The sequence below is a fragment of the Panthera leo genome, chromosome D3 (genome assembly GCF_018350215.1).
Source record: "Panthera leo isolate Ple1 chromosome D3, P.leo_Ple1_pat1.1, whole genome shotgun sequence".
Classification (NCBI taxonomy): Eukaryota; Metazoa; Chordata; class Mammalia; order Carnivora; family Felidae; genus Panthera; species Panthera leo.
Window position 1 is genome coordinate 58,035,135 of NC_056690.1, and position 23,489 is coordinate 58,058,623.

At 42.1% G+C, this 23,489-nt stretch overlaps 1 protein-coding gene and 1 long non-coding RNA gene across 5 annotated transcripts in view; one reads left to right on the plus strand and one right to left on the minus strand.

Moving 5' to 3' along the window:
• The first annotated feature begins 1,373 nt into the window (after positions 1-1,373).
• LOC122204174 lies at positions 1,374-23,390 on the plus strand. The gene is made up of 4 exons (XR_006195532.1): positions 1,374-1,888; positions 9,558-9,805; positions 20,470-20,577; positions 23,311-23,390. It is a non-coding gene; the product is annotated as an uncharacterized LOC122204174 (long non-coding RNA).
• The window catches only part of TPGS2 (tubulin polyglutamylase complex subunit 2), a 67,053-nt gene continuing 49,186 nt past the window's right edge, over positions 5,623-23,489 (minus strand). For 2 of the 4 annotated variants that reach the window (XM_042911443.1, XM_042911444.1), the window contains 4 exons: positions 23,086-23,214; positions 10,845-10,958; positions 8,980-9,140; positions 5,623-7,720 (listed from right to left, as the gene is read on the minus strand). In XM_042911443.1, the coding sequence (XP_042767377.1) occupies positions 7,490-7,720; positions 8,980-9,140; positions 10,845-10,958; positions 23,086-23,214 (635 nt within the window). In that variant the 3' untranslated portion in view covers positions 5,623-7,489. Of the gene's footprint in view, positions 7,721-8,979; positions 9,141-10,844; positions 10,959-14,900; positions 14,981-15,291; positions 15,343-23,085; positions 23,215-23,489 lie in introns of those variants that run through there. The other 2 variants (XR_006195531.1, XM_042911445.1) reach the window with 2 other exon arrangements.

A 23,489-nucleotide genomic window follows, 5' to 3' on the forward strand; every position in this document is an offset into this window, starting at 1 on the left:
GTCCTGTAATTTAGAAGTAGAGCATTCCATGTACAGGAAAATCAAATCGGCTGGATAATTAGAGCAGCTGAGAATGAGAAACAGCACATCCTGGCCATCAGTGGGGAAGGACTGTGACCAGCGGTTCATCAGGATCACATAGGACCCGCGTGTGCCGGGCCCACTGCACCTCCAGGGCTCGGTGCACCAGGCTCCCTGCTTGTGGCTGGTGGGGCAGGAAGAGGTTTGCATGTACCACTCACCAAGTCTGCAGACACTCACCTCCTCATCTCCCATTAGAGGGGCTAGACAGCTGGGGTCTACTTGACACATTTTCTTCATTTTGAAATAATCTAGAAGTTATCTGATTTAGGTGGAAACGGGAAGAGATGGGTTTTGGTCAAATAGAGGACCTGTGTGGCATGTTACAGATAAAAACATTAAATCAACCACAAGGTAAGTAGGGCACCTTCTATTACTATGTCGGCAGTGGGTTTTCCTCTCTTTTGAGAAGTTACGGCGATAATTGGGACTATTCCGTTGACCCAGCTAAGCAGGGGCATGGTCTCTTGTGCTTTTGGAAAATAAAACAGAAAGCTCATTTTCCTTCAGAATCCCTGGCCCTTAATAGCATCTGCCTAAAAAAAATGCTTTTAAACCTGCACTGCTCTCTAAAGGGGTTCCAATGAGGGACAGCCAGATGCTTCTGAAAATGGAAGTGGGCTAGGAAATGGAGACAGTCACCCTTTCCAAACAATACTCGAATTGTGTACCCAGTGGAATATACTTTTGCAAACCTCAACTTTCAAATAAAGAATAAAAAACATGGTAGCTATACAGGAAGAGTTGGGTGCTTGGGAAAGCTTTTATAGCTGCTTTATCTGGTCTCTTAAAAAACATCCTGGATGATAATACTGATTTAGATAAGGTCATCTACACTAGAACTCTGTACATAGCAGCTGGTGGTAGACCTGGACAGGATTAGAGCAATTCAACGTCAGAGCCCTTGATTTAGAAGATTAAGGCATAAGATTGGAAACGGCAAAGGGAATAGAGTCGATTCCCAGCTCAACCCAACCTTAGAAATACAGACTCAATGGAAGGAAATGGATTCTAATCCAGCATCCCTCCCAGCAGGTGGTATGAAAAAAATAATTTGCATCACTTTGGAAGAAAAACTGTCCTGAAATTGTAAAGGTTATGGAAATTGACAACTTTTTAAAAAAAAGTTTTAAAATGTTTTATTTTTGAGAGAGAATGAGAATGGCGGGGGCGGGGGGGGCGGGTGGCGCAGAGAAAGAGAGGGAGACACAGAATTCAAAGTAGGCTCCAGGCTCTTGGCTGCCAGAACAGAGCCCGATACGGCGCTCGAACCAACAGCAGGATCATGACCTGAGTTGAAGTTGGAAGCTTAACTGACTGAGCCATCTGAAATTGGCATCCCGAGATCGACAACTTCCTAAACCAACCAAGGATTGGGTTAAATTAAACTTTATAAGGTTGTATTTATGAAAAAATGATGTGTTAAGACAAATTTTTAAATGTCTTGTACTTGACTGAATTCTTCCTGCTTTTAATGGATTAATATTTTTCCCCATTTAAAAAAAAAAGGTCTAAAATAATTTGTGGAGATAATAATTAAGGCCACAGTAGTGTTTTAGAATCAGTAAAGGAAAATAGTTCTTAGTAAAGTTGCTCAATAAGCCTATATTCTGGAATCCCAATACTCTGTTCTAGAACCTGTGTGTGGCCATGGTCTAGAGCCATCTGTGGGAGATGTGCCTCAGGAACCTCCAGACACGTAAATACAGACCCTCAAGAGCAATCTATGCCTCCACCTCTATCCCAAGGGATAACCTTATTTACAAAGTTTAAAAGTGGACAGTTGGGAACTGGAGCTGTGGTAAAGGTAAGCGGTTTTTCCAGAGGTTTAATCTTGTCCCGAATAGATGGTCCCTCATTTGCAACTTTTGATCCCTTGGTTGGACTTGAACTAAGAATTCTGAGGGCTGCGTCCCTGCTCTGGTTGGTCTCCAAGCTATCCTTTGCCAGGCTTTCTGCTGTGAAGAGGTAACCGATCTCCAAAATAATGGCAGGTACTTTGAGAAACGTTTCTTCTTTCTGGGCTCAGGAGAGTGTTCTCAAATCAGGGCCACCTGTTCCCTGTAAGGGCAGAGGAGATGAGCTGTTCAAAGATGCAGAAACCTGCTCTTTCGTTTCCATCCGCTTTCGGGGACAGACGCTGTGTAGACGCTGAGAGGCTGAGCTGCCCTGGGCCCTTTGACCAGCACGTGGGGCAAAGCCCAGAAGGTGCACAGTCCACTGTGCAGCCAGGACAACAGCCCCCTTTCCAGGGTGTGCAGTGGCATGCTGGCGCATCCCTGGCGTTCACCATGAGCCAGGAGTTATAAAAAGAGCATACAAAGTAGGAAAGGATGTGAGGATGCTGTGTCTTAAAGTGTCTCCAGGTAATGTGCGCAGAGCAGAGTACGGTATAAAGGGGCTTTGCAGCAAAATCATTCTGCGAATCGTAAGGTGAAAATAAGTCATGCGTGGTCTAGGATAGGGCTGCTCTGGAGAACTTCCTGTGGTGGCAGAAATTTCTATACCCCATTCTGTGTGGTAGCCACTAGACGAACGTGGTTACTCAACCTATGTGGGTAGAGACATGAGGCATGGAATTTTAAATTTAAATGGCTACATGTGGTTAGTCACTAGCGTATTAGCACGGATATGAGAGAAAACACATTTGTATATATATATACTCTCTATATATTCATTTTATATAAAGGAGAATTTTTGTAAAATTTGTGTGTAAAACTGCTTTGGACTATGTTTACTCCAAAAACTTCAAACAGCGTCTACAGATCTAGGTCTACCCACTGCCCACGTTGTGTTCCAAGCCTTGGGATTTCTTGTCCTCAGAGAATGCCACGTGATTGGTATTCAGTGTGGTCCCGACAGATCTGCCTAGATGCACACTCTCCTCTGAGTCTACATCGGGGCTGTATGAACTTGTCATACATGCTGTGGTCCAACACACCCATCTCTGACAACCGCTAAACCCACTTTTGCAATAAAGCTTTATAAAGCACCGCTTCAGTTCCTGTGGTGCTTGTTTTCACCCTGTCGCCCTCTGGCTGGTCCTCACTACTGCATCTCACCCGTATCATCTGGAAGTCTGCTCACAACAGGTTTTATCCATGTCAAACTAGCCAGTTGGATACTGAAGACCACCAGTTAGATGGTCTTTCATTCTGTGTGCTACATGTACCAAGGGTAGGTACTGGGCAAGGCCTGGGCACTAGGTGCTGTAAAAAAAAAACTTAAGAATGGGTAATCACAAAGACTACATTTCTTAAACTACAAACCAAGGCACATTGGTAAAAGATTTTCGGCCATAGCCAGTGAGTGGCAAGAGGCAGTCTGGGAGATACTGTTTGGATGCCAAAACCTTTGCAGTGTATCAGTAACAGATTTCGTGATGGCCAGGTCTTCTGACAGAAGCGGTCTATGAGCTGGAGTGTCCTGCCTCTAAAGTAGTAGCTGCCTTTTCACAATTTGCATAAGCATTGAAATAAATTAGCATTTGCACTTTTTTTTTTTTTTTTTAACTTGCTTTGCTTTGTTGTCTGTTTCCTCCGGTCTATCCTGATTTAAATATTAGGTAACTCAATATTTTAGCACAAAATCATGTATTAACTGAAGTTCAATCTTTTTTAATGGTTCACGGAGTTGCACACCAAGCAGCATGGCTTCCCTCAGTAACACAGTCCTTGTCTCAACAACCACCAAAGACAGGAAACGAGGCAACATGACCTGAGATTACTTGAGTGGTACTGGCATGTGGCTTTCCACTCTGGAGAGGGCTCTCCTGGTGGACTAGGGCTTCATGGAGAGCTCCGATGTGGAGGAGACTGGAGCAGAGCCTTGGGAGGAAGAGCAGGGACATCTGGCCAGCACTGGCAGGTAGGAAACTATATAGTCATGGAAGGAGAACCATGGTGGTGTTTTAGAAGGAAAGTGAGTGGATCAGGAGGCAGAGTCAGATGGTGCATGTAGAAAGTTAATGGCTGGAAAGAAAGGTTGGAGTCATATTATAAAGGAAGAAGGGAAAAAGACTATTCTGAGTTCTCAATTGTCTGATTTAATCTTCACAATAGCTCCATAATGGAGGCTGTGGATTAGCCAGGGAATGCTTAGCTAGAAAAACAATGCAGTCTGGGTTAGCTTAAACCAAAGAAGAAATGCATCACAAGACCCCAAGGGTTAAAGTGTAGTCAATTTAAATTGGTATCTACCCACTGTCCAGTCACCTGTGATCAAGGGTGGGGGAGGGGGACCGAATTCTACACAAATACGGCTACTAGGGATGCCATATGAGTGGATACTGTATTGAAAACAGAATATATATCATAATCCTTAGAGGAATTGTGAAAATGTAATGCAAAAAACTGTAATTTAGAGTTATGTAAAAAAATTAAAATTGGAAGGGTAAAGACTAGATATATAGATAAAACATGCTTGGTCATAAGAATTGTTGAGACCAAGTGATGCATACATGGGATTCATTATTCTGCACATCTTTGTAAATGTTTAAAATTCTCCTTAATAAAAAGTTAAAAAAATACATAGTTCACACAGGGTCCCTTGGTCCTTCTGTTCCAATCATTGTACATGCTTTACTAGATTAAAAACAGACTTGAAGTTCTTTTCCATGCAACGAAGACACAACCACCTAGACTCATTAAGTAGAAAGTTTCAGACTCAGTAAGCATTATTGTCAGAATTCCAGCTGACTGCAAGTCCTGATGCCTGTATTTCCTTGCAAATTTGATTTAGTGGGTCTGGAAAGGGATTTGAGTGTCTTCTCTCCTAGTGACTCCTTCCAACTCCAGTGACACTGATGCATGTTCAAGTTTGGGGAGCACAGCTTCAAGGGATTCTATGGATTGTTATATGCAAGTCATAACATCCTTGGTTTGGGTCCTTCCCTGCTGTAGGACTCAAGCAGCGTGATGATGTGGTACTTTAAGCACAACCTTAACTACATCAATGCATTAAATGGCATTCTGCCATTCATTCTCATTTTGTGATTCCAGCATAGTGTCTTTTTCTTGGGCAACTGACTTATACAGCCTACTGCCATTTTAATTGCTTTTGTTTCAAAACATAAATCTCATGGACGAGTTTTTATCTCCCATGTAGCACACTCAACTTACATGTTGTCTGAGGTCTTTCCCCAGGAATGCTCCTGCCTTCCTTTACCAGGGCAGTGGCACAGAGGACCCTGCACTCAACGGGCCATGCCCTTGGTTTAATGCTCTCCTGTTGTCTGAAGTTCTTAATGTTGTTTCTGAACTTGTGTTTTGTAAGTGAAGTCTCATGCAGTGTGTGCCCACTGTTCCTCACCAACCCACTCAGAGCCTTCGTGATGTCTGTATGCACAAAATTCCAGCAGACCCGTGATGCAGGAGTTGAGAGGAGATGCAAAGTAAATATAAGCAAGTTATTCCTACAACTAAGTGGGGCCCCGAAAGCCCTAAGAGGCCACACTATTTAAACCAGACTTTGAACGCAAAAAGAAGGTAATAGCATTCTAAGCAGCATGAATGACCATGGAACCCTGTCATATCCTTTTTCACTCATGTTACTTTTTTTTTAAAGTTTTTATTGTACTCATGTCATTAGCCATTTACTCACTTCATTAGCCATCCACTTATGCTGAACATGATGACAAGAAAAAACGAAAACAAAAGGCAGCCCATAGTTCTTTCAGTCCTTCCTTACTCATTAGAATGATAAGAATGTGTACATATGAAGAAGTGAATAGTTGAGATAGGTTTTTCGTTTTTTGGTTTTTTTTTTGTTTGTTTTGGCAGTGTTTCCAGTGTTCTAGTAAGGACAAAATACATATACATACAATATGTGCACATACACTATGAAATGCAAATTATCTAATTTTGGTGATTCTACACGAGTTCACTGCCCTTCTAGTTGTAGTTTAAAACTGGAATTGCATAATACAAAGATGAATAAAGTTAATGCTAATAATTTAGAATTTAAATTTTTCGTTACTTAGAACAGTATTAAGTAGAAAATAAAAATCCACCATAACAAGATGTGAGAGACCATGGAAGAAAGGGAGAACATTTCAATGCCTTTAATGGTACTATTTTCCTAATTTCTGGACATCTTCATTCTGTGCTTGGTCCTACACATCAGCTAGCTGCCCGAGTCTTCATGCTCTCCTTTCCTCACCAGAACCCCCATCCTCTGCTATATTCTAAGAGGGCTCCTGCTGATGTGAAGGGCTCTGCTGCTCTCCTGGGTCTTCTGCTGCTTCACCTGTGGAAAGCAGAACGGGGCCAGGCCTGACTTCAAAGTAACTCAGGGGACTCAACAAGCACTAGAGGAAGGGTGCTTGCCACAGGAGAGGATGACAGGACTTCTCAATCCCCTTCTGACCTTGACTTGTTTTGGAGTAGCAGCCACAGGCTGGAATCACTTATCTGGTGCTATTGGTTCTCCCTTTGGTTTGATCAGTTTTGGAAGAAAAATATTTCTAAAAGACTAAGACTTCAGCTCTCATCCTTGACAGCTTGGTCCCTCTTTGTCCCTTTCTGCCACTCCATGAATTGTTGGAAGCAGTTAGAAGGCAGAGCAGGTGGAAAGCTCTTGTCAACAGTGGTTTTACCAAAATTCTTTATGAAGAGTCCTGTAGACAATACTTGGGAGTTTTTGTTTTTAAATGGTTCAAGTACAGCAGATCACTTCCTCTTAAAAAAAAAAAATTAAGATAATGTTGACAAACTTTATAGCAATCTGAAAAGGGAGCAGAGAATTATGAAAAATAAAAAGAACATGTACAATTGTATCTTCAAGAATTTTCACGGACCGTTATGACCCATCAAATTAAGGTATCCACATTTTCTAACAAAAATGAACCAAGAAAGGGCAGCATGAAAATATTCTAACGCAGTGCTGCCCAAAAGAACTTTCTGTGATGATGGAAATGTTCCATTATCTCTGTGTTGTCTAATACAGAATCTACTAGTCACATGAATACTCACAACATGGCTAATGCAATTGAGGAACTGAATTTTTCATATAAACAGCCACATGTGGCTAGTGGTTACTAACTGAAGAATACAGTTCTAATGTCTCATGGGTCAAAACCAGCGATTTCCTCAGGGGCCTTCTCTAATCACGGCTGAGGGATGCAGAGGAGTGGGGATGGGGAGAGGGGAAAGCCCTGAACAGATTATTTAGCTACTTAGTAAGTTCTGAAGCTCTCCACAGCTTTTGGAGGCTGGGGGTGAGGAAAGGACTCGGGGGGGAGACCTGAGAATGCCCTTGAACTCCTGGCTAATGCCAACAGGAGTAAAAGGACTATGATTTGGCTCACTTAGACGGCGAAGAGGCCTGTGGTGCCACACACAGAATCGGAGGCTTGGGCCATCTGTGCATGGAAAACATCGCTGTGGCGCTGGCAGGGATGTGGAGGTGCTCATTTGCGGACAGGGTTTCCAGGACTAAAAGAGGATTTAGAGGTGGAAGGAGGACCTGAGGGCCCTTTTTGGCCACCTGCAGGCTGGACAGGCCCTTTCTTTTTGGGGCTTAAGGTCTTGTTCTTGCTCTTGAACACTTTGCTGGGATCCAGCTTGTTCACGAAGGAGTTGGTCTCTTCTGCGAGTAGGTTTGTGTTGTAGGTGATAGGTTTATACATGTTGAACCATTGCTGTAAGGCAGAATTGGGAAAGCGGTCACAATTCAAAGGAGAAATGCCACTGTTTATGCTTTTTAGTGGGGATCCAGGGGACAGAGAGCTGGGGAGATGGGGCAAAGAGAGCAAAAGGCTTTCTGAAAAACTGCCTTGGAAATCTGTTAGTACTTCCTTTAAGTGAAAGTGATGGCACACACATTGCTTCATGAGGTCTCCTAACCTTTACAATAAATGCAGCGCGAGGACTAAGAATGTGAGTAAACATCCTTCCTTCTGATCTAGTGAGCCCTGAGTGTGGGATGTTAGGTCCCAGATCATCAGTGTTCTTCTAATTGTTCTGTCCTCAAACCAGCCACTGCCCACCAGGTAGACTGGGCAGTGCCTTCCTCACACGGAAGGTGCATAACAGAGGCCAGTAGCAGGCCTTGGCTGAAGGCAGGTGCCTGTTGGTGCTGTCTTCCCCTTCTGGGCAAAGAGCATCACATTTATTGATGTCACAGGGTTGACTGGATGATGCTGTTATGCAACATTTGAGCAAAGTGGGGCCCACCAGATGAATACATACATGGAGCTGAATCCCTCATTTATTGCCACCCAGCCTAAGTTCTTCCGGGCATACCAGGCGGCATATGAGCATTACCTGGCAATCGTATGTTTGAAGTGTTGCCCAGATGTGTAATATAAATGAGGCACATCCATACAGTGGAATATTCTGTATCACTAAAAAGGACATCTCTGTATGTACTGTAGGAAGTGAGCTCCAAGATGGAATGTTAAGTGAAAAGAAGGTTGCAGAACGATGTGAAAGGTGTATTATTGCAGTTGTGATTTAGAAAAAAGGAACCAAAAATCGTATGCATGCATGCATACTTTCTAGGCAGTAAAGTGTCCTGTGAAAGGCACAAGAAAAGGGGAACAGTGGCTGCCTCTGGGGAAGGCTGGGAGGCTGGAGAATCTGGGAGTAAGAGACTGACTTTTCACTTTTCCTGTATCTACATACTATGCAAAACAACTTGACCTAAGCCCTCAATAAAATTTAATTAGAAAGTAAACTCCCAGGTGATCCTGAGGATCAGTCAAGTTTGGGAACCACTTAGTTCAGTATAAAGTGAGGCTGTCTACCTACACTGGAATCATCTGCCTTGCATTATGAAGATGCAGGTTCTTGGGCTCCATCCCGGGTCTTCTGAATCAGGGAAACTGAGAATCTGCAAGGTAAGCATCTCAGTAGATTCTGATAGTCCAGTTTGAGATGATAGGTGTCCCTCCCTTACCTTGGCCTGTGGGCTAATGCCGTAGCTGGTGAAGGCGTACTGCCACTGTGGCAGGCCTAGGTGTGTGATGAGCAGGCGATAGTAAGCGGTAAAGGTATCTGTGAGAAAATGCCAGTATAACGCTCTGTCCAGGAACCAAATCTCAGCGTCTTGCGCCAATGCTGAAATAGCAGACAAAAGAAATGAATGCATGGTGTAACACTTTTCTCCTTTTTTTTTTTTTTTTTAAATCTTTTATTTTTGAGAGAGAGAGAGACAGAGCGTGAGCAGAGGAGGGGCAGAGAGAGAGGGAGACACAGAATCCGAAGCAGGCTCTAGGTTCCCAGCTGTCAACACAGAGCCCCATGTGGGGCTCAAAGTCACGGACTGCAAGATCATGATCTGAGCTGTAGTCGGACACCCAACCGACTGAGCCACCCAGGCACCCCACACTTTTCTCCTTTTATCTGTAACGTCAAAAAAAAAAAAAAAAATTCCAATACTTCAAGGATGTAAAATTAAAGTTCCCTCCCCCCAACCTCCCAGGCCTATGCTCCAGTGGCCACTGTTAGGCATTTCATTGGTATTATTTTTTACAGATTCCTGATCAGTCAGCTGACTGCCCTGTGTGCTTGGCACTGGCCTTCTGTGCACTCAGGCTCTCCATTCAGCCACCCCTGCTCCAGTGGGACATACTGTGATCTCAGCTTTCCTGATGGAAGCAGACTCTGAATGGCTCTGGTCTTCTGAAGAGGTCTCCATCAGGAATCTGAGGGGCTGTGAGCAGCCACTACGAAGGAGCCCAGACCAGCACCCGTCCTGGATCCCACCTGCACTGTTGCGAGAGGTCCCGGCTGAACTGAAGCAGGCACTATCACACCAGCTCCCACCTCATTTGCTTCTGACACTCCACTCTTCCTACTGCAGACCTCTAATCTAGTGCATCTCCTGTCTAATGGACTTAATGTCTCCCTATGTGGCCCCAACCCTCCAGTCTCTTCCTCTTCCAAGACTGCTTGTGGTCACATACACTTGCATCTCAATTCTGCCATTCTTCTACTGAACAACCTTGGCTTCCCACTGTCAGGTCCAAACTCCTGCCAAGCTCTGCATGAAGGGGAACTGGCCTCTGGCTTCATCTCCTCCCCATCCACAAGATGAACCGGGCAGCCCAATGAACTGAAGTTATCTGTCACTCCTTCCAAATCAGTTGCACTTTCCCATGGTGTAACTTTACTGTGTGTCTTTGCCTGGATGCTTCCTTTACCTCACAACTCCTCTTGTACCACACCTTCCCATAACCCAATATGTAGATGGAAGGCTACTTTGCAAAGATGGCCCCTCTTTTCTCCAGGGGCAAAATCCTGGCGTCTGTATCTTCTCACCCCTACCAGGCAGAGAGCTACTAAAAGAGGGCTCGGCCTTGTCTACAGTCCCTAAGCCAGGGCCTGAACTGCTGTTGGGGGACGGGGGGCAGATAACAGCTGCTTCAACAGAGGCTGGAGGCTTTTACTCTGGATTTCTCATCTGAGGTCTTTAGCTTGAGGTTTACTAATTCAGGTTTTTAGTGCTGTCAACTTGCCTATGTATAGAAGTATACTAGAAGGATAATGCTTTTCCTGGATGCTTTCCTAATGTGTGAGCCTGCTGGAGAAGCCTATAAAACAGAATGACCATTTCTTTTACTTTTTACTTGCTTAGTATCCTACTCCCACTGTTTTGTAGTAACTCACAAATGATGACAGCTTAAAAAGACTCTAGTGATTGGCCTAGAAGGAGATGCTCAGGGAGGACCAAAGGGGATTTCTCAGTCTTGGCATCTCCAAGAGACCCAGTGGCATCCATGCACACCCAACGGCAGCCCCATGCTTGTCACTGATTCTTACCTGGCTTCCCTCTTTTGTAGACAAGGCAAACTTTCCCATTCCCATCGCAAGGATCCAGCTCAAATATCACACTTCGAGAATCAAAGTGAGGCTTCTCTGGCTGGTTCTCACTGGCTGCAAATCCAGAAGTTAATGGTCATGTTCAAACATACTCAACTCAAATACATACTTACTTGTCCAGTTTTGCTAGGGTGAGGAAAAAAAAACCAAAACCGGAAAAAACCTTATCTCAGACATAGTCTTTAAAAACATATTAGAGAAAAAGAGAAAGCGGCTGTGCATATGTGGAGGGGAGGGGCAGAGAGACAGGGAGAGAGAGAACCCCAAGCAGGCTCTGCGTTCACAGAACAGGGCCCAACATGGGGCTTGATCCCACAAACCAGTGAGATCATGACCTGAGCTGAAATCAAGAGTCAGATGTTTAACCGACTGAGCCACCCAGATGCTCCTCTCAGACATATTCTTAACGACTATTTCCAATGTGGGCCAAATGAATTCTATACTCTAAATGCCCAGGATCGTATCCATGGTTCAAGCCTTCTGTCTGGGCTTCTCCATCACCAAAAGACAGTATCACGCAATCTGGGGGAAGGTGGCACAAGGAAAACAACCTGAACTTGCTGAGAATGGGAATACATAAAGGCTAAGTAATCTGGCCCGATGTTGACACAACTGTTCTTTTCCCCAGATAACTGCTTTCTCCTCATTTATAGCACTTTAAAAAAAAAAAAAAAAATGTTAATTTTAGAGCAAGTGCATGTGAGCAGGGGGCAGAGAGAGAAAATTTTTAAAATTTTTTTTGAAGTTTATTAAGAGAGTGAGCGAGCAGGGAGGAGCAGAGGGAGAGAGAAAGAATCTCAAGCAGGCTCTGAGGTGTCAGCAAACACCCTGATGTGGGGCTCAAACCCACAAACCGTGAGATGACCTGAGCTGAAATCAAGAGTTGAACGCTCAACTGATTAAACTACCCAGGCGCCCCACTATGATCTTTTGATTAGAATCTCCTTTCCTCTGTCTAAAATGCATGTTTATAATATTTAATGTTATTTTATAATTAGTGCTAAGCCTGGCTCAATTAGAAATACTATTTTTTTACTTATACATATAGCCATACATATAATTTTATACAAATGTGTTTATTTACATTTCTAACTAAAAAAGTTTTAAGAAATAATTAAAAATTATTTCTTAAAAAAATTTTTAAATTTACATCCAAGTTAGTTGGCATATAGTGCAACAATAATTTCAGGAGCAGATTCCTTAATGCCCCTTACCCATTTAGTCCACCCCCCGTCCCACAACCCCTCCAGTAACCGTCTGTTCTCCATATTTATGAGTCTCTTATGTTTTGTACCCCTCCCTGTTTTTATATTATTTTTCTTTCCCTTCCCTTATGTTCATCTGTTTTGTATCTTAAAGTCCTCACATGGGTGAAGTCATATGATATTTGTCTTTCTCTCACTAATTTTGCTTAGTATAATATCCTCTAGTTCCATCCTTGTAATTGCAAATGGCAAGATTTCATTCTTTTTGATTGCCAAGTAATACTCCATTCTATATATATGCCACATCTTCTTTATTCACCCATCGATGGACATCGGGCTCTTTCCATACTTTGGTTATTGTTGATAGTGCTGCTATAAACATTAGGGTGCATGTGTCCCTTTGAAACAGCATACCTGTATCCCTTGATTAAATACCTACTAGTGCAATTGCTCTAGTTCTATTTTTAGTTCTATTTTTAATTTTTTGAGGAACCTCCATACTGTTTTCCAGAGTGGCTGCACCAGTTTGCATTCCCACCAGCAGTGCGAAAGAGATCCTCTTTCTCCACATCCTCGCCAACATCTGTTGTTGCCTGAGTTATTAATGTTAGCCATTCTGACAGGTGTGAGGTGGTTTCTCATTGTGGTTTTGATTTGTATTTCCCTGATGCTGACAGTGATTTGATCATTTTTTCATGTGTCGGTTGGCCATCTGGATGTCTTCTTTGGAGAAGTACCTACATGTCTTTTGTCCATTTCTTCACTGGATTGTTTTTGGGTGTTGAGTTTGGTAATTTCTTTACAGATTTTGGATACCAACCCTTTATCTGATATGTCGTTTGCAAATATCTTCTCCCATTCCATCAGTTGCCTTTTGGTTTTGCTGATTGTTTCCTTCACTGTGCAGAAGTTTTTATTTTGACGAGGTCCCAATAGTTCATTTTTGCTTTTGTTTCCCTTGCCTCCGGAGATGTGTTGAGTAAGAAGTTGCTGCGGCCAAGGTCAAAGAGGTTTTTGCCTGCTTTCTCTTTGAGGATTTTGATGGCTTCCTGTCTTACATTTAGGTCTTTCATCCACTTAGAGTTTATTTTTGTGTATGGGGTAAGAAAGTGATCCAGGTTCATTTTTCTGCATGTTGCTGTCCAGTTTTCCCAGCATCACTTGCTGAAGAGGCTATCTTTATTCCATTGGATATTCTTTCCTGCTTTGTCAAAGATTAGTTGGCCATGTGTTTGTGGGTCCATTTGTGGGTTCTCTATTATGTCCCATTGATCTGAGTGTCTGTTTTTGTGCCAAAACTAAAAAAATTTTAAACATGGCTTTCCTCTCTACTAGAGGTTATACTTTCATACTCTTTTTGATCAATTCACGGAGTACAACAAGTTCTGCCTGGCTTCCCCTCTCTATGCTGTAGGCTGGAAAACTCTCTTGAAGTAATAAGCTGAGGTTCCCTTTCTTTATTTCCATCTTTCAGGCTCATTGTCCTCCACTGCCTGATGGTCAGTGTCGTGAAATCCATTTTTATATATCTATATATCTCCAGGCTGGAGGATAAATCAAGTCTGTTACTCCATCTTGGGTGAAATCTAAAATCCAGATTGTAGGGTCCCACCAAGTTTCAGCAGCCCTGACTGATGATGACCAGGGTCTGTCCTCTGGAGAAAAGTAATAAAAATACGAAACTCACTCAGTGTGGTTCCCTTCTGCCATTTATAGATGCCACTCCAGTTTTTAAAGCTTTCCCAGAGGAGGGGCGCCTCCTGGGCGGCTGAGCGTCTGACTTTGGCTCAGGTCATGATCTCCTGGTTCATGAATTCGAGCCCTGCATCAGGCTCACTGCTGTCGGCACCAAAACTGTTAGCGCAGAGCCTGCTTTGGATCTTCTGTCCCCCTCACCTTCTGCCCACTCGCGCTTGTGTGTGTGTGTGTGTGTGTGTGTGTGTGTGTGTGTGTGTGTGTGTTTTAAAGACGGGCACCTGGGTGGCTCAGCTGGTTGAATGTCTGGCTTTGGCTCAGGTCATGATCTCCTGGTTCTTGAGTTCAAGACCCACATTGGGCTCCATGCTGACAGCTCAGAGCCTGGAGCCTGCTTTGGATTCTGTGTATCCTTCGCTCTCTGCCCCTCCCCCATTTGTGTTCTGTCTCTCTCTCTCAAAAATAAACAAACTTTAAAGAAAAAAAAAAGAAAAAGCTTTCGCAGAGTAGTCTTGATATGGTAAAATGTACTCTGCCATTACCAAAAGGTCAATATTTGAGTCTTGCTTCCTTTTTTACCAAATAAAGTGTCACCTATTTTCAGTTCCTCACCGAAATTTTAGTTCGGTTTTATCTTCATGTGTACATTAGCATATTATTGTGCCCAATAATTTCTCTCTTGGGTGTACCAGTGGATCTCTTTTTTGTTACCTGTTAATTTGTGCTGGTTCTTGTTCATGGAGTTGTGTTTCTTCATGTGCGTATTTTTTAAAGTAATTATTTTTTGAAAAATTATTTATAAAACAGTTTGAGGTCTAAGGTAATGTTATCTTCTTCTAGGGTAGAATTTTCTTTTTATGTAAGAGCTTAACTGAGATATAATTCACATATCATACCACTTACTCATTTAAACTATACAATTCAATGGTTTTTTAGTATATTTACAGTTATGCAACCATTAAGACAATCCATTGTAGAACATTTCTCTAGAGTGAATTTGTTTGTTTCTGCTAGGCCCCTGAGGAGCTTAGTAATCTGGAATCAATTTAGTCTAGTTTTGGGATTTAACATGTTCTGGGACACACATAGGACTTACACGTGAGCTTCAGTCCATGTGAAAAATGGTTACTTTCGGTTCATTCAGTCTCCTCTGGTACTGCTCCTCATGGTGCCAACCTGAAAAGCAGGGTAGTTTTTGTGGGTGCCAACTTTTCTAAGTCTTGGACTCTGTTTTATTCCCCTGGCTTCAAAACGAGTCCAATTCACAGCTTTCCAGCATCCTCAGTGCCTGTTTGAAAAGGGCAATGTACCCCAGGCAAAAGCAACTCCAAATGCTGCATCTCTTCCCTGGATTTCTGTCTTCTGGATGTTGATCTGATATTACCTCATCATCTTGTTAGCTCTCTGGTAAACATTTTAGGAAGATGGTTTTTGTATTTTGGTCTGACTTCTCAGTTGTCTTTAGCAGGAAGGCTCTCGTGAATTACCTGTCTGCCATTACCAGAAGAGGAAGTCTTTTCATCAGTTTAGCTCTGCTCCTAAAAATAAAATAGATGAGCTTTGCTTTTTATATTGACAGTCTTTGGTTTTCAAAAGGGAAATTTAGGGGCACCTGGGTGGCTCAGTTGGTTAAGTATCTGACTTCGGCTCAGGTCATGATCTCACAGTTTGTGAGTTTAAGCCCTGTGTCGGGCTCTGTGCTGACATCTCAGAGCCTGGAGCCTGTTTCGGATTCTGTGTCTCCCAATCTCTCTCTGCCCCCCTCCTCACCCCCACTTGTGCTCTCTCTTGCTCAAAAATAAATAAATGAACATTAAAAAAAAAGGGAAACTTAATCCCAGAACATTTAATATAGTGATTGATCTGTCTTCTTTTATTTCTCTTAATGTTTTGTTTCCTAATATATGTTTCTTCTTTTCCCTCATTTTTACTCATGTGATTCAATATTATTAGGTTGGTGATATTACTGTACATTTTTATTTCTATATTAGTTACTTTCCTTATTTTCACTTGTTTGTATTATTAGATTCATAGGACTCTACCCTTATTTGAAAATAGACCATTATCTCCCCTAATCAAGTGTGGTATGCAGAATTCCAAGATGGCTCCCAGGATTCCTGCTCCTTAATATACAGACCTTTCATGACCTCCTGACCTTGAGTATAGTCAGGACCTGTGACTATGATGTTGTAGCCATTCCCTTGATTATGTTACAAGATAGGAGACTGTTGTAGCAGACTGGAGAGACATTTTCCTGCTAGCTGAGAAGTAAACTGCCATGTTTTGAGAGGGTCATGTGGCTATAATCTGAGGGCAGCCTAACAGAGTTGAGAGTGATCCCTGGCTAACAGCCAGCAACAAACAGGGACCTGAATCCCACAGCTGTAAGAAACTGAGTACGGCCAACCACTAGTGGGCTTGGAAGAGGTCACTGTGCCATAAATGAGATCACAGCACCAGCTGACACCTTGATTTTAGCCTGGTAAGTAAGACCCTAAGTGGAGAACTCTACTTATGTGTAGGTGAATTCTTGACTCATGAAACTGTTAGATAATCATCTATTATACAAAAATAGAAAATTCAAACATCAAGACACTCTTGTTTTCCCCAGCAAGGTATACTATTTCTTCCCTATAGTAGGAGAATACCGTCTACTTTCTGCTTCTTTTCCTCCTTTGTCCTACATTTTCTACTAGTAGGGACCCCAGGAACATTCTCTATATTAATTGCTAGGGCTGCTGTAACTAAGTACCAAAGTGAATGGCTTAAACAACAGATATTTGTAGTCTCACAATTTTGGAGGCCACAAGTTTCAAGATCAAGGTGTTGGCAGAGTTGGTTCCTTTTGATGGCTATGGGGGAAGAATCTGTTCCATGTTTCTCCCCTAACTTATGGTAGTTTACTGGCAATTTAGCTTTCCTTAGTGTGTGGAAATGCTACCCCAACTCTGCCTTCATCTTCAAATGGCATTCTTCCTATGTCTTCAAGGACACCAGTCATATTGAATTGGGGTCCACCCTACTGCCATACAACCTCATCTTAACTACTTAGATCTGTAATAACCCTATTTCCAAATAATGTCACGTTCTGAACTAGGAGTTAGGAATTCAGTATGAATTTGGGGGGGCATAATTTAACCCGTAACACTGTTATATCTTCCCTCTTTCCTTTCTTTTAGGTTTAGCTGAGACAGTACACAGTTGACCCTTGAAAACAATCTGAACTTCATGCATCCACCTATACATGGATTTTTTACAGTACTATAAATGTATTTTCTCTTCCTTATGATTTCCTTAATATTTACTCTTCTCTAGCTTAATTTATTATATGAATACATTTACAAATAACATACAAAACATGTATTTATTGATTGTTATTGGTAAGGCTTCCAGTCAACAGTAGGCTATTAGTAATTAAGTTTGGGGGGAGTCCAAAGTTATAAGGGGAGTTTTGACTATATGGAGGGTCACGGCCCCTAAGCTTCTGCATTGCTCAAATACCAACTATCGGTTTTACAATATTCCTTGCACTGCATCTGTCCCCTTTTCCAAGAGTTCTTACGTAAGAGCTATGGAACACATTCCTAGACATTAAGATTCCTAGACACCTCTTTCAGAGGAGGTTTGCTAATCCCTTGTTTCCTTCCCTTTTTATATCCATATCTTGGGACCTCCATTCAGTTGCATTTGTCTTTTGGTTAGAGTATTGATGTCCCTGAAGTTTTACACATCCTTACATGTTTGGTCTATATATGTGGGCCTTTTGATTTTTACTTCTTGTCTCTCTGTAACCCGTATATGCTTTCTCTCTCTACTTTCCACTGCTGCAAGAAGTCTGATGTGAGTGTGATTATTATTTCTTCATAAGTACCTTAAATTTTTTGCCTAGAAGCCTATAATTCTTTCCCATATTATGTAACGCCTAGGTGTCTCTTTTCTCATGAATTCAATTTCGCTCTCAGAGAGCCCTTTCAATCTGCAGAGAAATTTTCTTGTATCAGTGTTTACTGGCTTTCTATCTAGTGTTCTTCTCTTTCTTGAGCATCTGTAATACCAATGGAAGGTCTTCTGGACCTATTTCCTACTTCTCTTACCCTTCCACCGTTTTCTTCATAATTTTCCCCTTTTAAATACATCTTGCACTCGGTTTATCATGCTATTAACTCAAATCTCAATAATGTTTATATTCTTCAATTCATCAGTTGTTTGAGAATCTTTACTGTTCTTCTATAGGAGTCCTTTGTGCTGTCTTAATGTCTTTATTCTGATTCTTGTTTTTACTTAGGTTTTCATCTGTATCCTCTAGCAGTTTTATTTCTCTGGTTGTGTTTCCCAATGTATCTTTCTTTCTGACTGGCCTCTTTCTGAATACTAAAGTACCCTGAAAAGAGTATTTTTCCAATTAGGTTTTTTGTTTTTCTAATCTTACCTCATTGTAAGTATTTATTTGTTTATTTATTTATGAGAGTGAGTGAGAGAACGCACACATGAGTGAGCACAAGCAAGGGAGAAGAGGGAGAGGAAGAATCTTAAGAAATCTCCACAGTTCAGCACAGAGCCTGATGTGGGGCTCGAGCTCATGATCATGAGATCATGATCTGAGCCGAAATCACAAGTTGGATTTTAACTGACTGAGCCACCCAGGCACTCCTCCAATTAGACTTAGGTCTAGGGGAGCCTGGTAGCTCAGTCGGTTAAGCATCTGACTTTGGCTCAGGTCATGATCTCATGGCTCATGAGTTCAAGCCCCACATTCTGCTCTCAACATGAAGCCCATTTGGGATCCTCTGTCTCCCTCTCTCTGCCCCTTCCCCACATGTTCTCCAGCTCTGTCTCAAAAGTAATAAACATTAATTTTGTTTGTTTTAAATAAGACTTGGCTCTAACTGCTGGACTATCCTAAACAGCGTGAACCTAGAAGGTGCCCCAATGCCAACTGGGTATGTAGGACATACCCTATCTCTATGGGTATGTAGGACAATGTGGTCTCTCTCCCTAGCTGTGTCCTTTGCTGAGGGCTCTTGAGATCCTCTCTGGTATCCAGTTCACCTCTATTCTTCCAACTTCAAAGGCGGGGAAGACTCAGTCTACTTATTTAACAACTTCTTTGCCTTCAGGGGTTCAAAAGCCCCAGCACACATAAGAAGCAGATGTGACCTTTCCTCTCTTGAGAACTACATACATCTCTTGAGTGGCAGGCTCTTCCCAGTTTTTGCTCCTGAATTCCTCTAGTACAGGCATAAATTGCTTGTTGTGCTTTGAACATTTGTGGCAACCTGTTGAGCAAGTCTACTGGTATCATTTTTCAAACAGCATTTGTTCACTTTGTGTCTGTGTTACATTTTGGTAATTTGTGCGATATTTCAATCTTTTGTATTATTATATTTGTTATGATGATCTTTGATCAGTGACTTTTAAAGTCTGAACCCATTGTTACTCCTTCCTCCCCGCACATTCTAGGTATATGGGGTCATATTTTACATTGTTTTATTCTGCGAATCCTTGACTGATTTTTATGGGTATGTTACCTTTATTGTTATTGTGTTTTTACTTCTCATATTTTTTACTTATTCTTTCCTTCCCAAAGAGTGTCCTTTAATATTTCTTGTAGGGCTGGTTTAATGGTCACGAACGCCTTTTGTTTTTGTCTATATGAGAAAGTCTTTTTCTCTCCTTCTATTCTGAATGATAGCCTTGCTGGTGAGAGTATTCTTGGCTGCACATTTTATCCTTTCAGCACTTTGAATATATGATGCCACTCCATACTGGTCTGCAAAGTTTCTGCTGAATAATCTGCATATAGCATTGTGGGGTTTTTCTTATATGGAACTGTTTTCTTTTCTCTTGCTGCTTTTAAAATATTTTCTTTATCGGGATGGCCAGGTGGCTCAGTTGGATAGCGAACGACTCTTGATTTTGGTCAGGTCATGATCTCACGGTCATGAGATTGAGCCCCACGTCGGGCTCCATGCTGGCCGGGAAGCCTGCTTAAGATTTTTTCTCTTTCCTTCTCTGCCCCTTTCCTGCTCATGCTCTCTCTCTCTCTCTCTCTCAAAAAATTGTTTTTTCTTTATAACTACTTTTGCCATTTTCATTACTATGTGTCTTGGTGTGGATCTCCTTGGGTTGATTTCTGGGGGAGATCTCTGTGCTTCCTGGATCTGAATATCTGTTTCCTTCCCTAGACAAGGGAAGTTTTCAGCTACAATTTCTTCAAATAAATTTTCTCCTCCCTTTTCTCTCTCTCCTTCTTGTGGGATCTATAACATGAATGTTCTTACAACTTGATGGAGTCACTGAGTTCCCTAAGTCTATTCTCACTTTGCATAATTCTTTTTTATATCATTTGTTTAGCCTGATGGCTTTCCATTACTCTGTCTTCCAGGTCATTAATTAATTCCTCTGCTTCCTCTAGTCTATTCATTCCATTAAGTGCATTTTAAATTTCACTGTGTTCTTCATCTCTGATTCTTTTTTATCTTTGTGTTAAGGGTCTCACTGATGTTCTTCACTCTTTTCTCAAGTCCAGTAAGTATCTTTATGACAATTACTTTAAATTCTCTATTAGGCATACTACTTATATCTGTTTCACTTTGGTCTCTTTCACTGGGGACATATTCCTCGGTCTCATTTTGTCTAACTCTGTACCTGTTTCTGTGTGTTAGGAAAGTCAGCTATGTCTCTTGCTCTTCAAAGTAATGGCATTATGAAGAAGCATTCCTGCAGTGCCCTACAGTACAGTGTCCCCTGTTCACCAGGACCTGGCGCTTCAGGTATGTTTCTTATATGCGTTGTGTGTGCTGTTGTGTCCTAGGTACCTTTTCCTTCAGTGCAGTCATCTGCAGAAGCTCTCTTGGCCTACTGTGGGCAGTGTTTGGTCTCCAGCCAGGGTAGAGGCGTGTTTTAACAAGGTATGCACCAGTCTGCTTGCAAAATGAGACCTGCTGCCACTGCTTCTCTGCCAAGTGTGCATGGGCAGGGCACTCAGCCTTAACAAGGCACTCCTCAGCCTTCTGCAGGGCCTGCTGCAGCTGCTGTCATAGTCGCTGCTGCAGAGACAGAGGCCCTGCAAAATGCAGGGATGGGGAGATACAGTGCTGGTGAGGTTTGCACCAGTTTTGATGTTATTATTATAATTGTTATGAAACACACCTGCATAAGGTAGCAAACGATTAACGTATGTGTTCTGACTGTACCACTGGCTATTATTCCCCCATCTCTCTTCCTCTCCTCAGGCTTCTCTGTTCCGTGAGACACAACAATAATGAAATTAGACCAATCAGTAACCCTACAGTGAATGGCCTTTGGAGGTTCAAGTGAAAGGAAGAGTCGCATGACTCTCACTTTAAATCAAATGCTAGAAATGATTAAGCTTTGTGAGGAAGGCATGTTGAAAGCCAAGACAGGCCAAATGCTAGGCTTCTTGTGCCAAACAGCCCAGTCTTAAGTGCGAAGGAAATTAAAGAATGATAAGGAAGTAAAACAGCCTTATTGCTGATACAGAGAAAGTTTTAGTGATCTAGATAGAAGATCAAACCAGCCATCACATTCTCTTAAGGCAAAGTCTAATCCAGATCAAGACGTTAACTCTCTTTAATTCTATGGCTGACAGGTGAGGAAGCTGCAGAAGAAAAGTCTGAAGCTAGCAGAGGTTAGTTCATGAGGTCTGAGGAAAGAAGCTGTCTCTATAACATAAAAGTGCAAGGCAAAATAGCAAGTTATCCAGAAGATCTAGCTAAGATAATTAATGAAGGTGGTGGCTAAATAGCAGGTTTTCAATGTAGACCAAACATCATTCTATTAGAAGAAGACACCACCTAGGACCTTCAAAGCCTCAAAGGACAGGCTTACTCTCTTTGAAAGGACTACTGTAGCTGGTGACTTGGTGGAAGCCAATGCTCACTGACCATTCTGAAAATCCTAGGGCCCTTAAGAATTATGCTAAATCATCTCTGCTTTGCTGTAAAAATAGAACAACAAAGCTTGGATGACAGTACATCTGCTAACAATATGGTTTATTGAATATTTTAACCCCATTTTGAGACCAACTGTTCAGAAGAAAAGATTACTCTCAAAATATCACTGTTTATGGACAATGCACTTGGTCCATCTGATGGAGATGTACCATGAGATTAATGTTCTCATGCTTGCTAACACAACATCCATACTGCAACGCATGGATCAAGAAGTCATTTCAAGTTTTAATATTTAAGAAACTGAAACAGTCTGGAACTGTGCACCCGTGGGATCTCCTAGGATGCCTATGCTTGTGTCCAACTGCCAATGCAGTTGTTGCAGAAAGCCTTGCATCGGTTTTCTAGTGAGAGAATGGCCTTAAATGCACCCAAGGCCTTGGCACTGGAGACACTAGTTACCTGCTCAATATTCATTCTCCCTCTCTTTCTTAAACTCCAATTCTGTTTGAGGAGACAATGCTGAACAGGTAAACATACTCACTTCCTCAGATTCCCCTGCAACTATGGATAACTCTCTTCTAGCCAGTGGCTTCAAGAGATTCTGAGAAAACTACTGTTTTCCTGATAAAACGGGAGAGATTCTGCCAAAAGACAGTTTTAGTTGTTGCTTTGCTTTTTACTCTTTTTTTTCCTCTCTGGAACATAGACTGGAAGCTAGGAAGTAGAGCCCACATTCCCCAATGATGAGGATGAAAGCCATATCCAAAGGTGGGTGGAAGAAGCCAGAGGGAGACTTTATCATTGACTTTCTCAAACAGCTGCACCAGCCTAGTTCCAGATTTCTTGTTATGAAAAAAATAAACTCCTATTTAGTTTAGATGTTGTAAGGGGTCTCTGATACATGCAGCCAAATCGATTCTGACAAAGTTCTCACTTATGCCCAGTTGCTCCTAGCTTTTAGCAGCAATTTAAATCAGGAATGGCAAAGAGCCTGGGGAGGAAGGGAGCTGCATTTAGATTCCATGTTCCCTGAAAGCTCCTCACACAGAAATGTTGAGTGAAGTTGATCTTTAACATTCATTCATTTACTAGGCATACATTAAGTGCCAACTCTGTGCTAGTCACTGAAGCGAGTGCTGGAAACAAAATAAAAATCTCAACCCTGGCATTTCTTCATGAAAATTTCCTTTGTTGATACAGGCTGTTTTCTTACCTCACTCCCATGGTCCTAAGAAGTCACACAGGGGAAAGGTTTTGGTTTGGGGAGAGTACTATAATGCCACAGCGTCTTCCTACCGTTTTCAACATTATAGAAGGAAACAAACAGGTTAATTTCTAACTCAGAGCAGAGGCTCCTTCAGGTACCTTCAAGTGCATCATCCTCCAGGTCTGTCAGAGTTGGTGCATTAGGGAGTGAATACACAGAAGACTGGTTGAGTTGAGTCAGTTTTGAGATGCTGTTAATAACCATACTGCCCAGTGGAATGGTGTGCTCTAGGGAAACATTAGCAAAGAGAAAAAGCCTTGTTACTGTATCATCATAAGGACTTCTGCTTGAGTAATTTAAGCCCAACTGTTGTTTGATTCCAGGGCTGAGCAATCTGATGGAAAGGAAGGAAGAGGATCAGTGGACTATATGCCCCAGGGCAACAACCTTTCATGCAAAAAAAAAAAAAAAAAAAAAAAAAAAAAAAAAAAGGCAACGAACCATGGGTGAAGAGACCCCCACTCCACACATTGGAACAGAGTATTAAAGGAATTTACAAAGG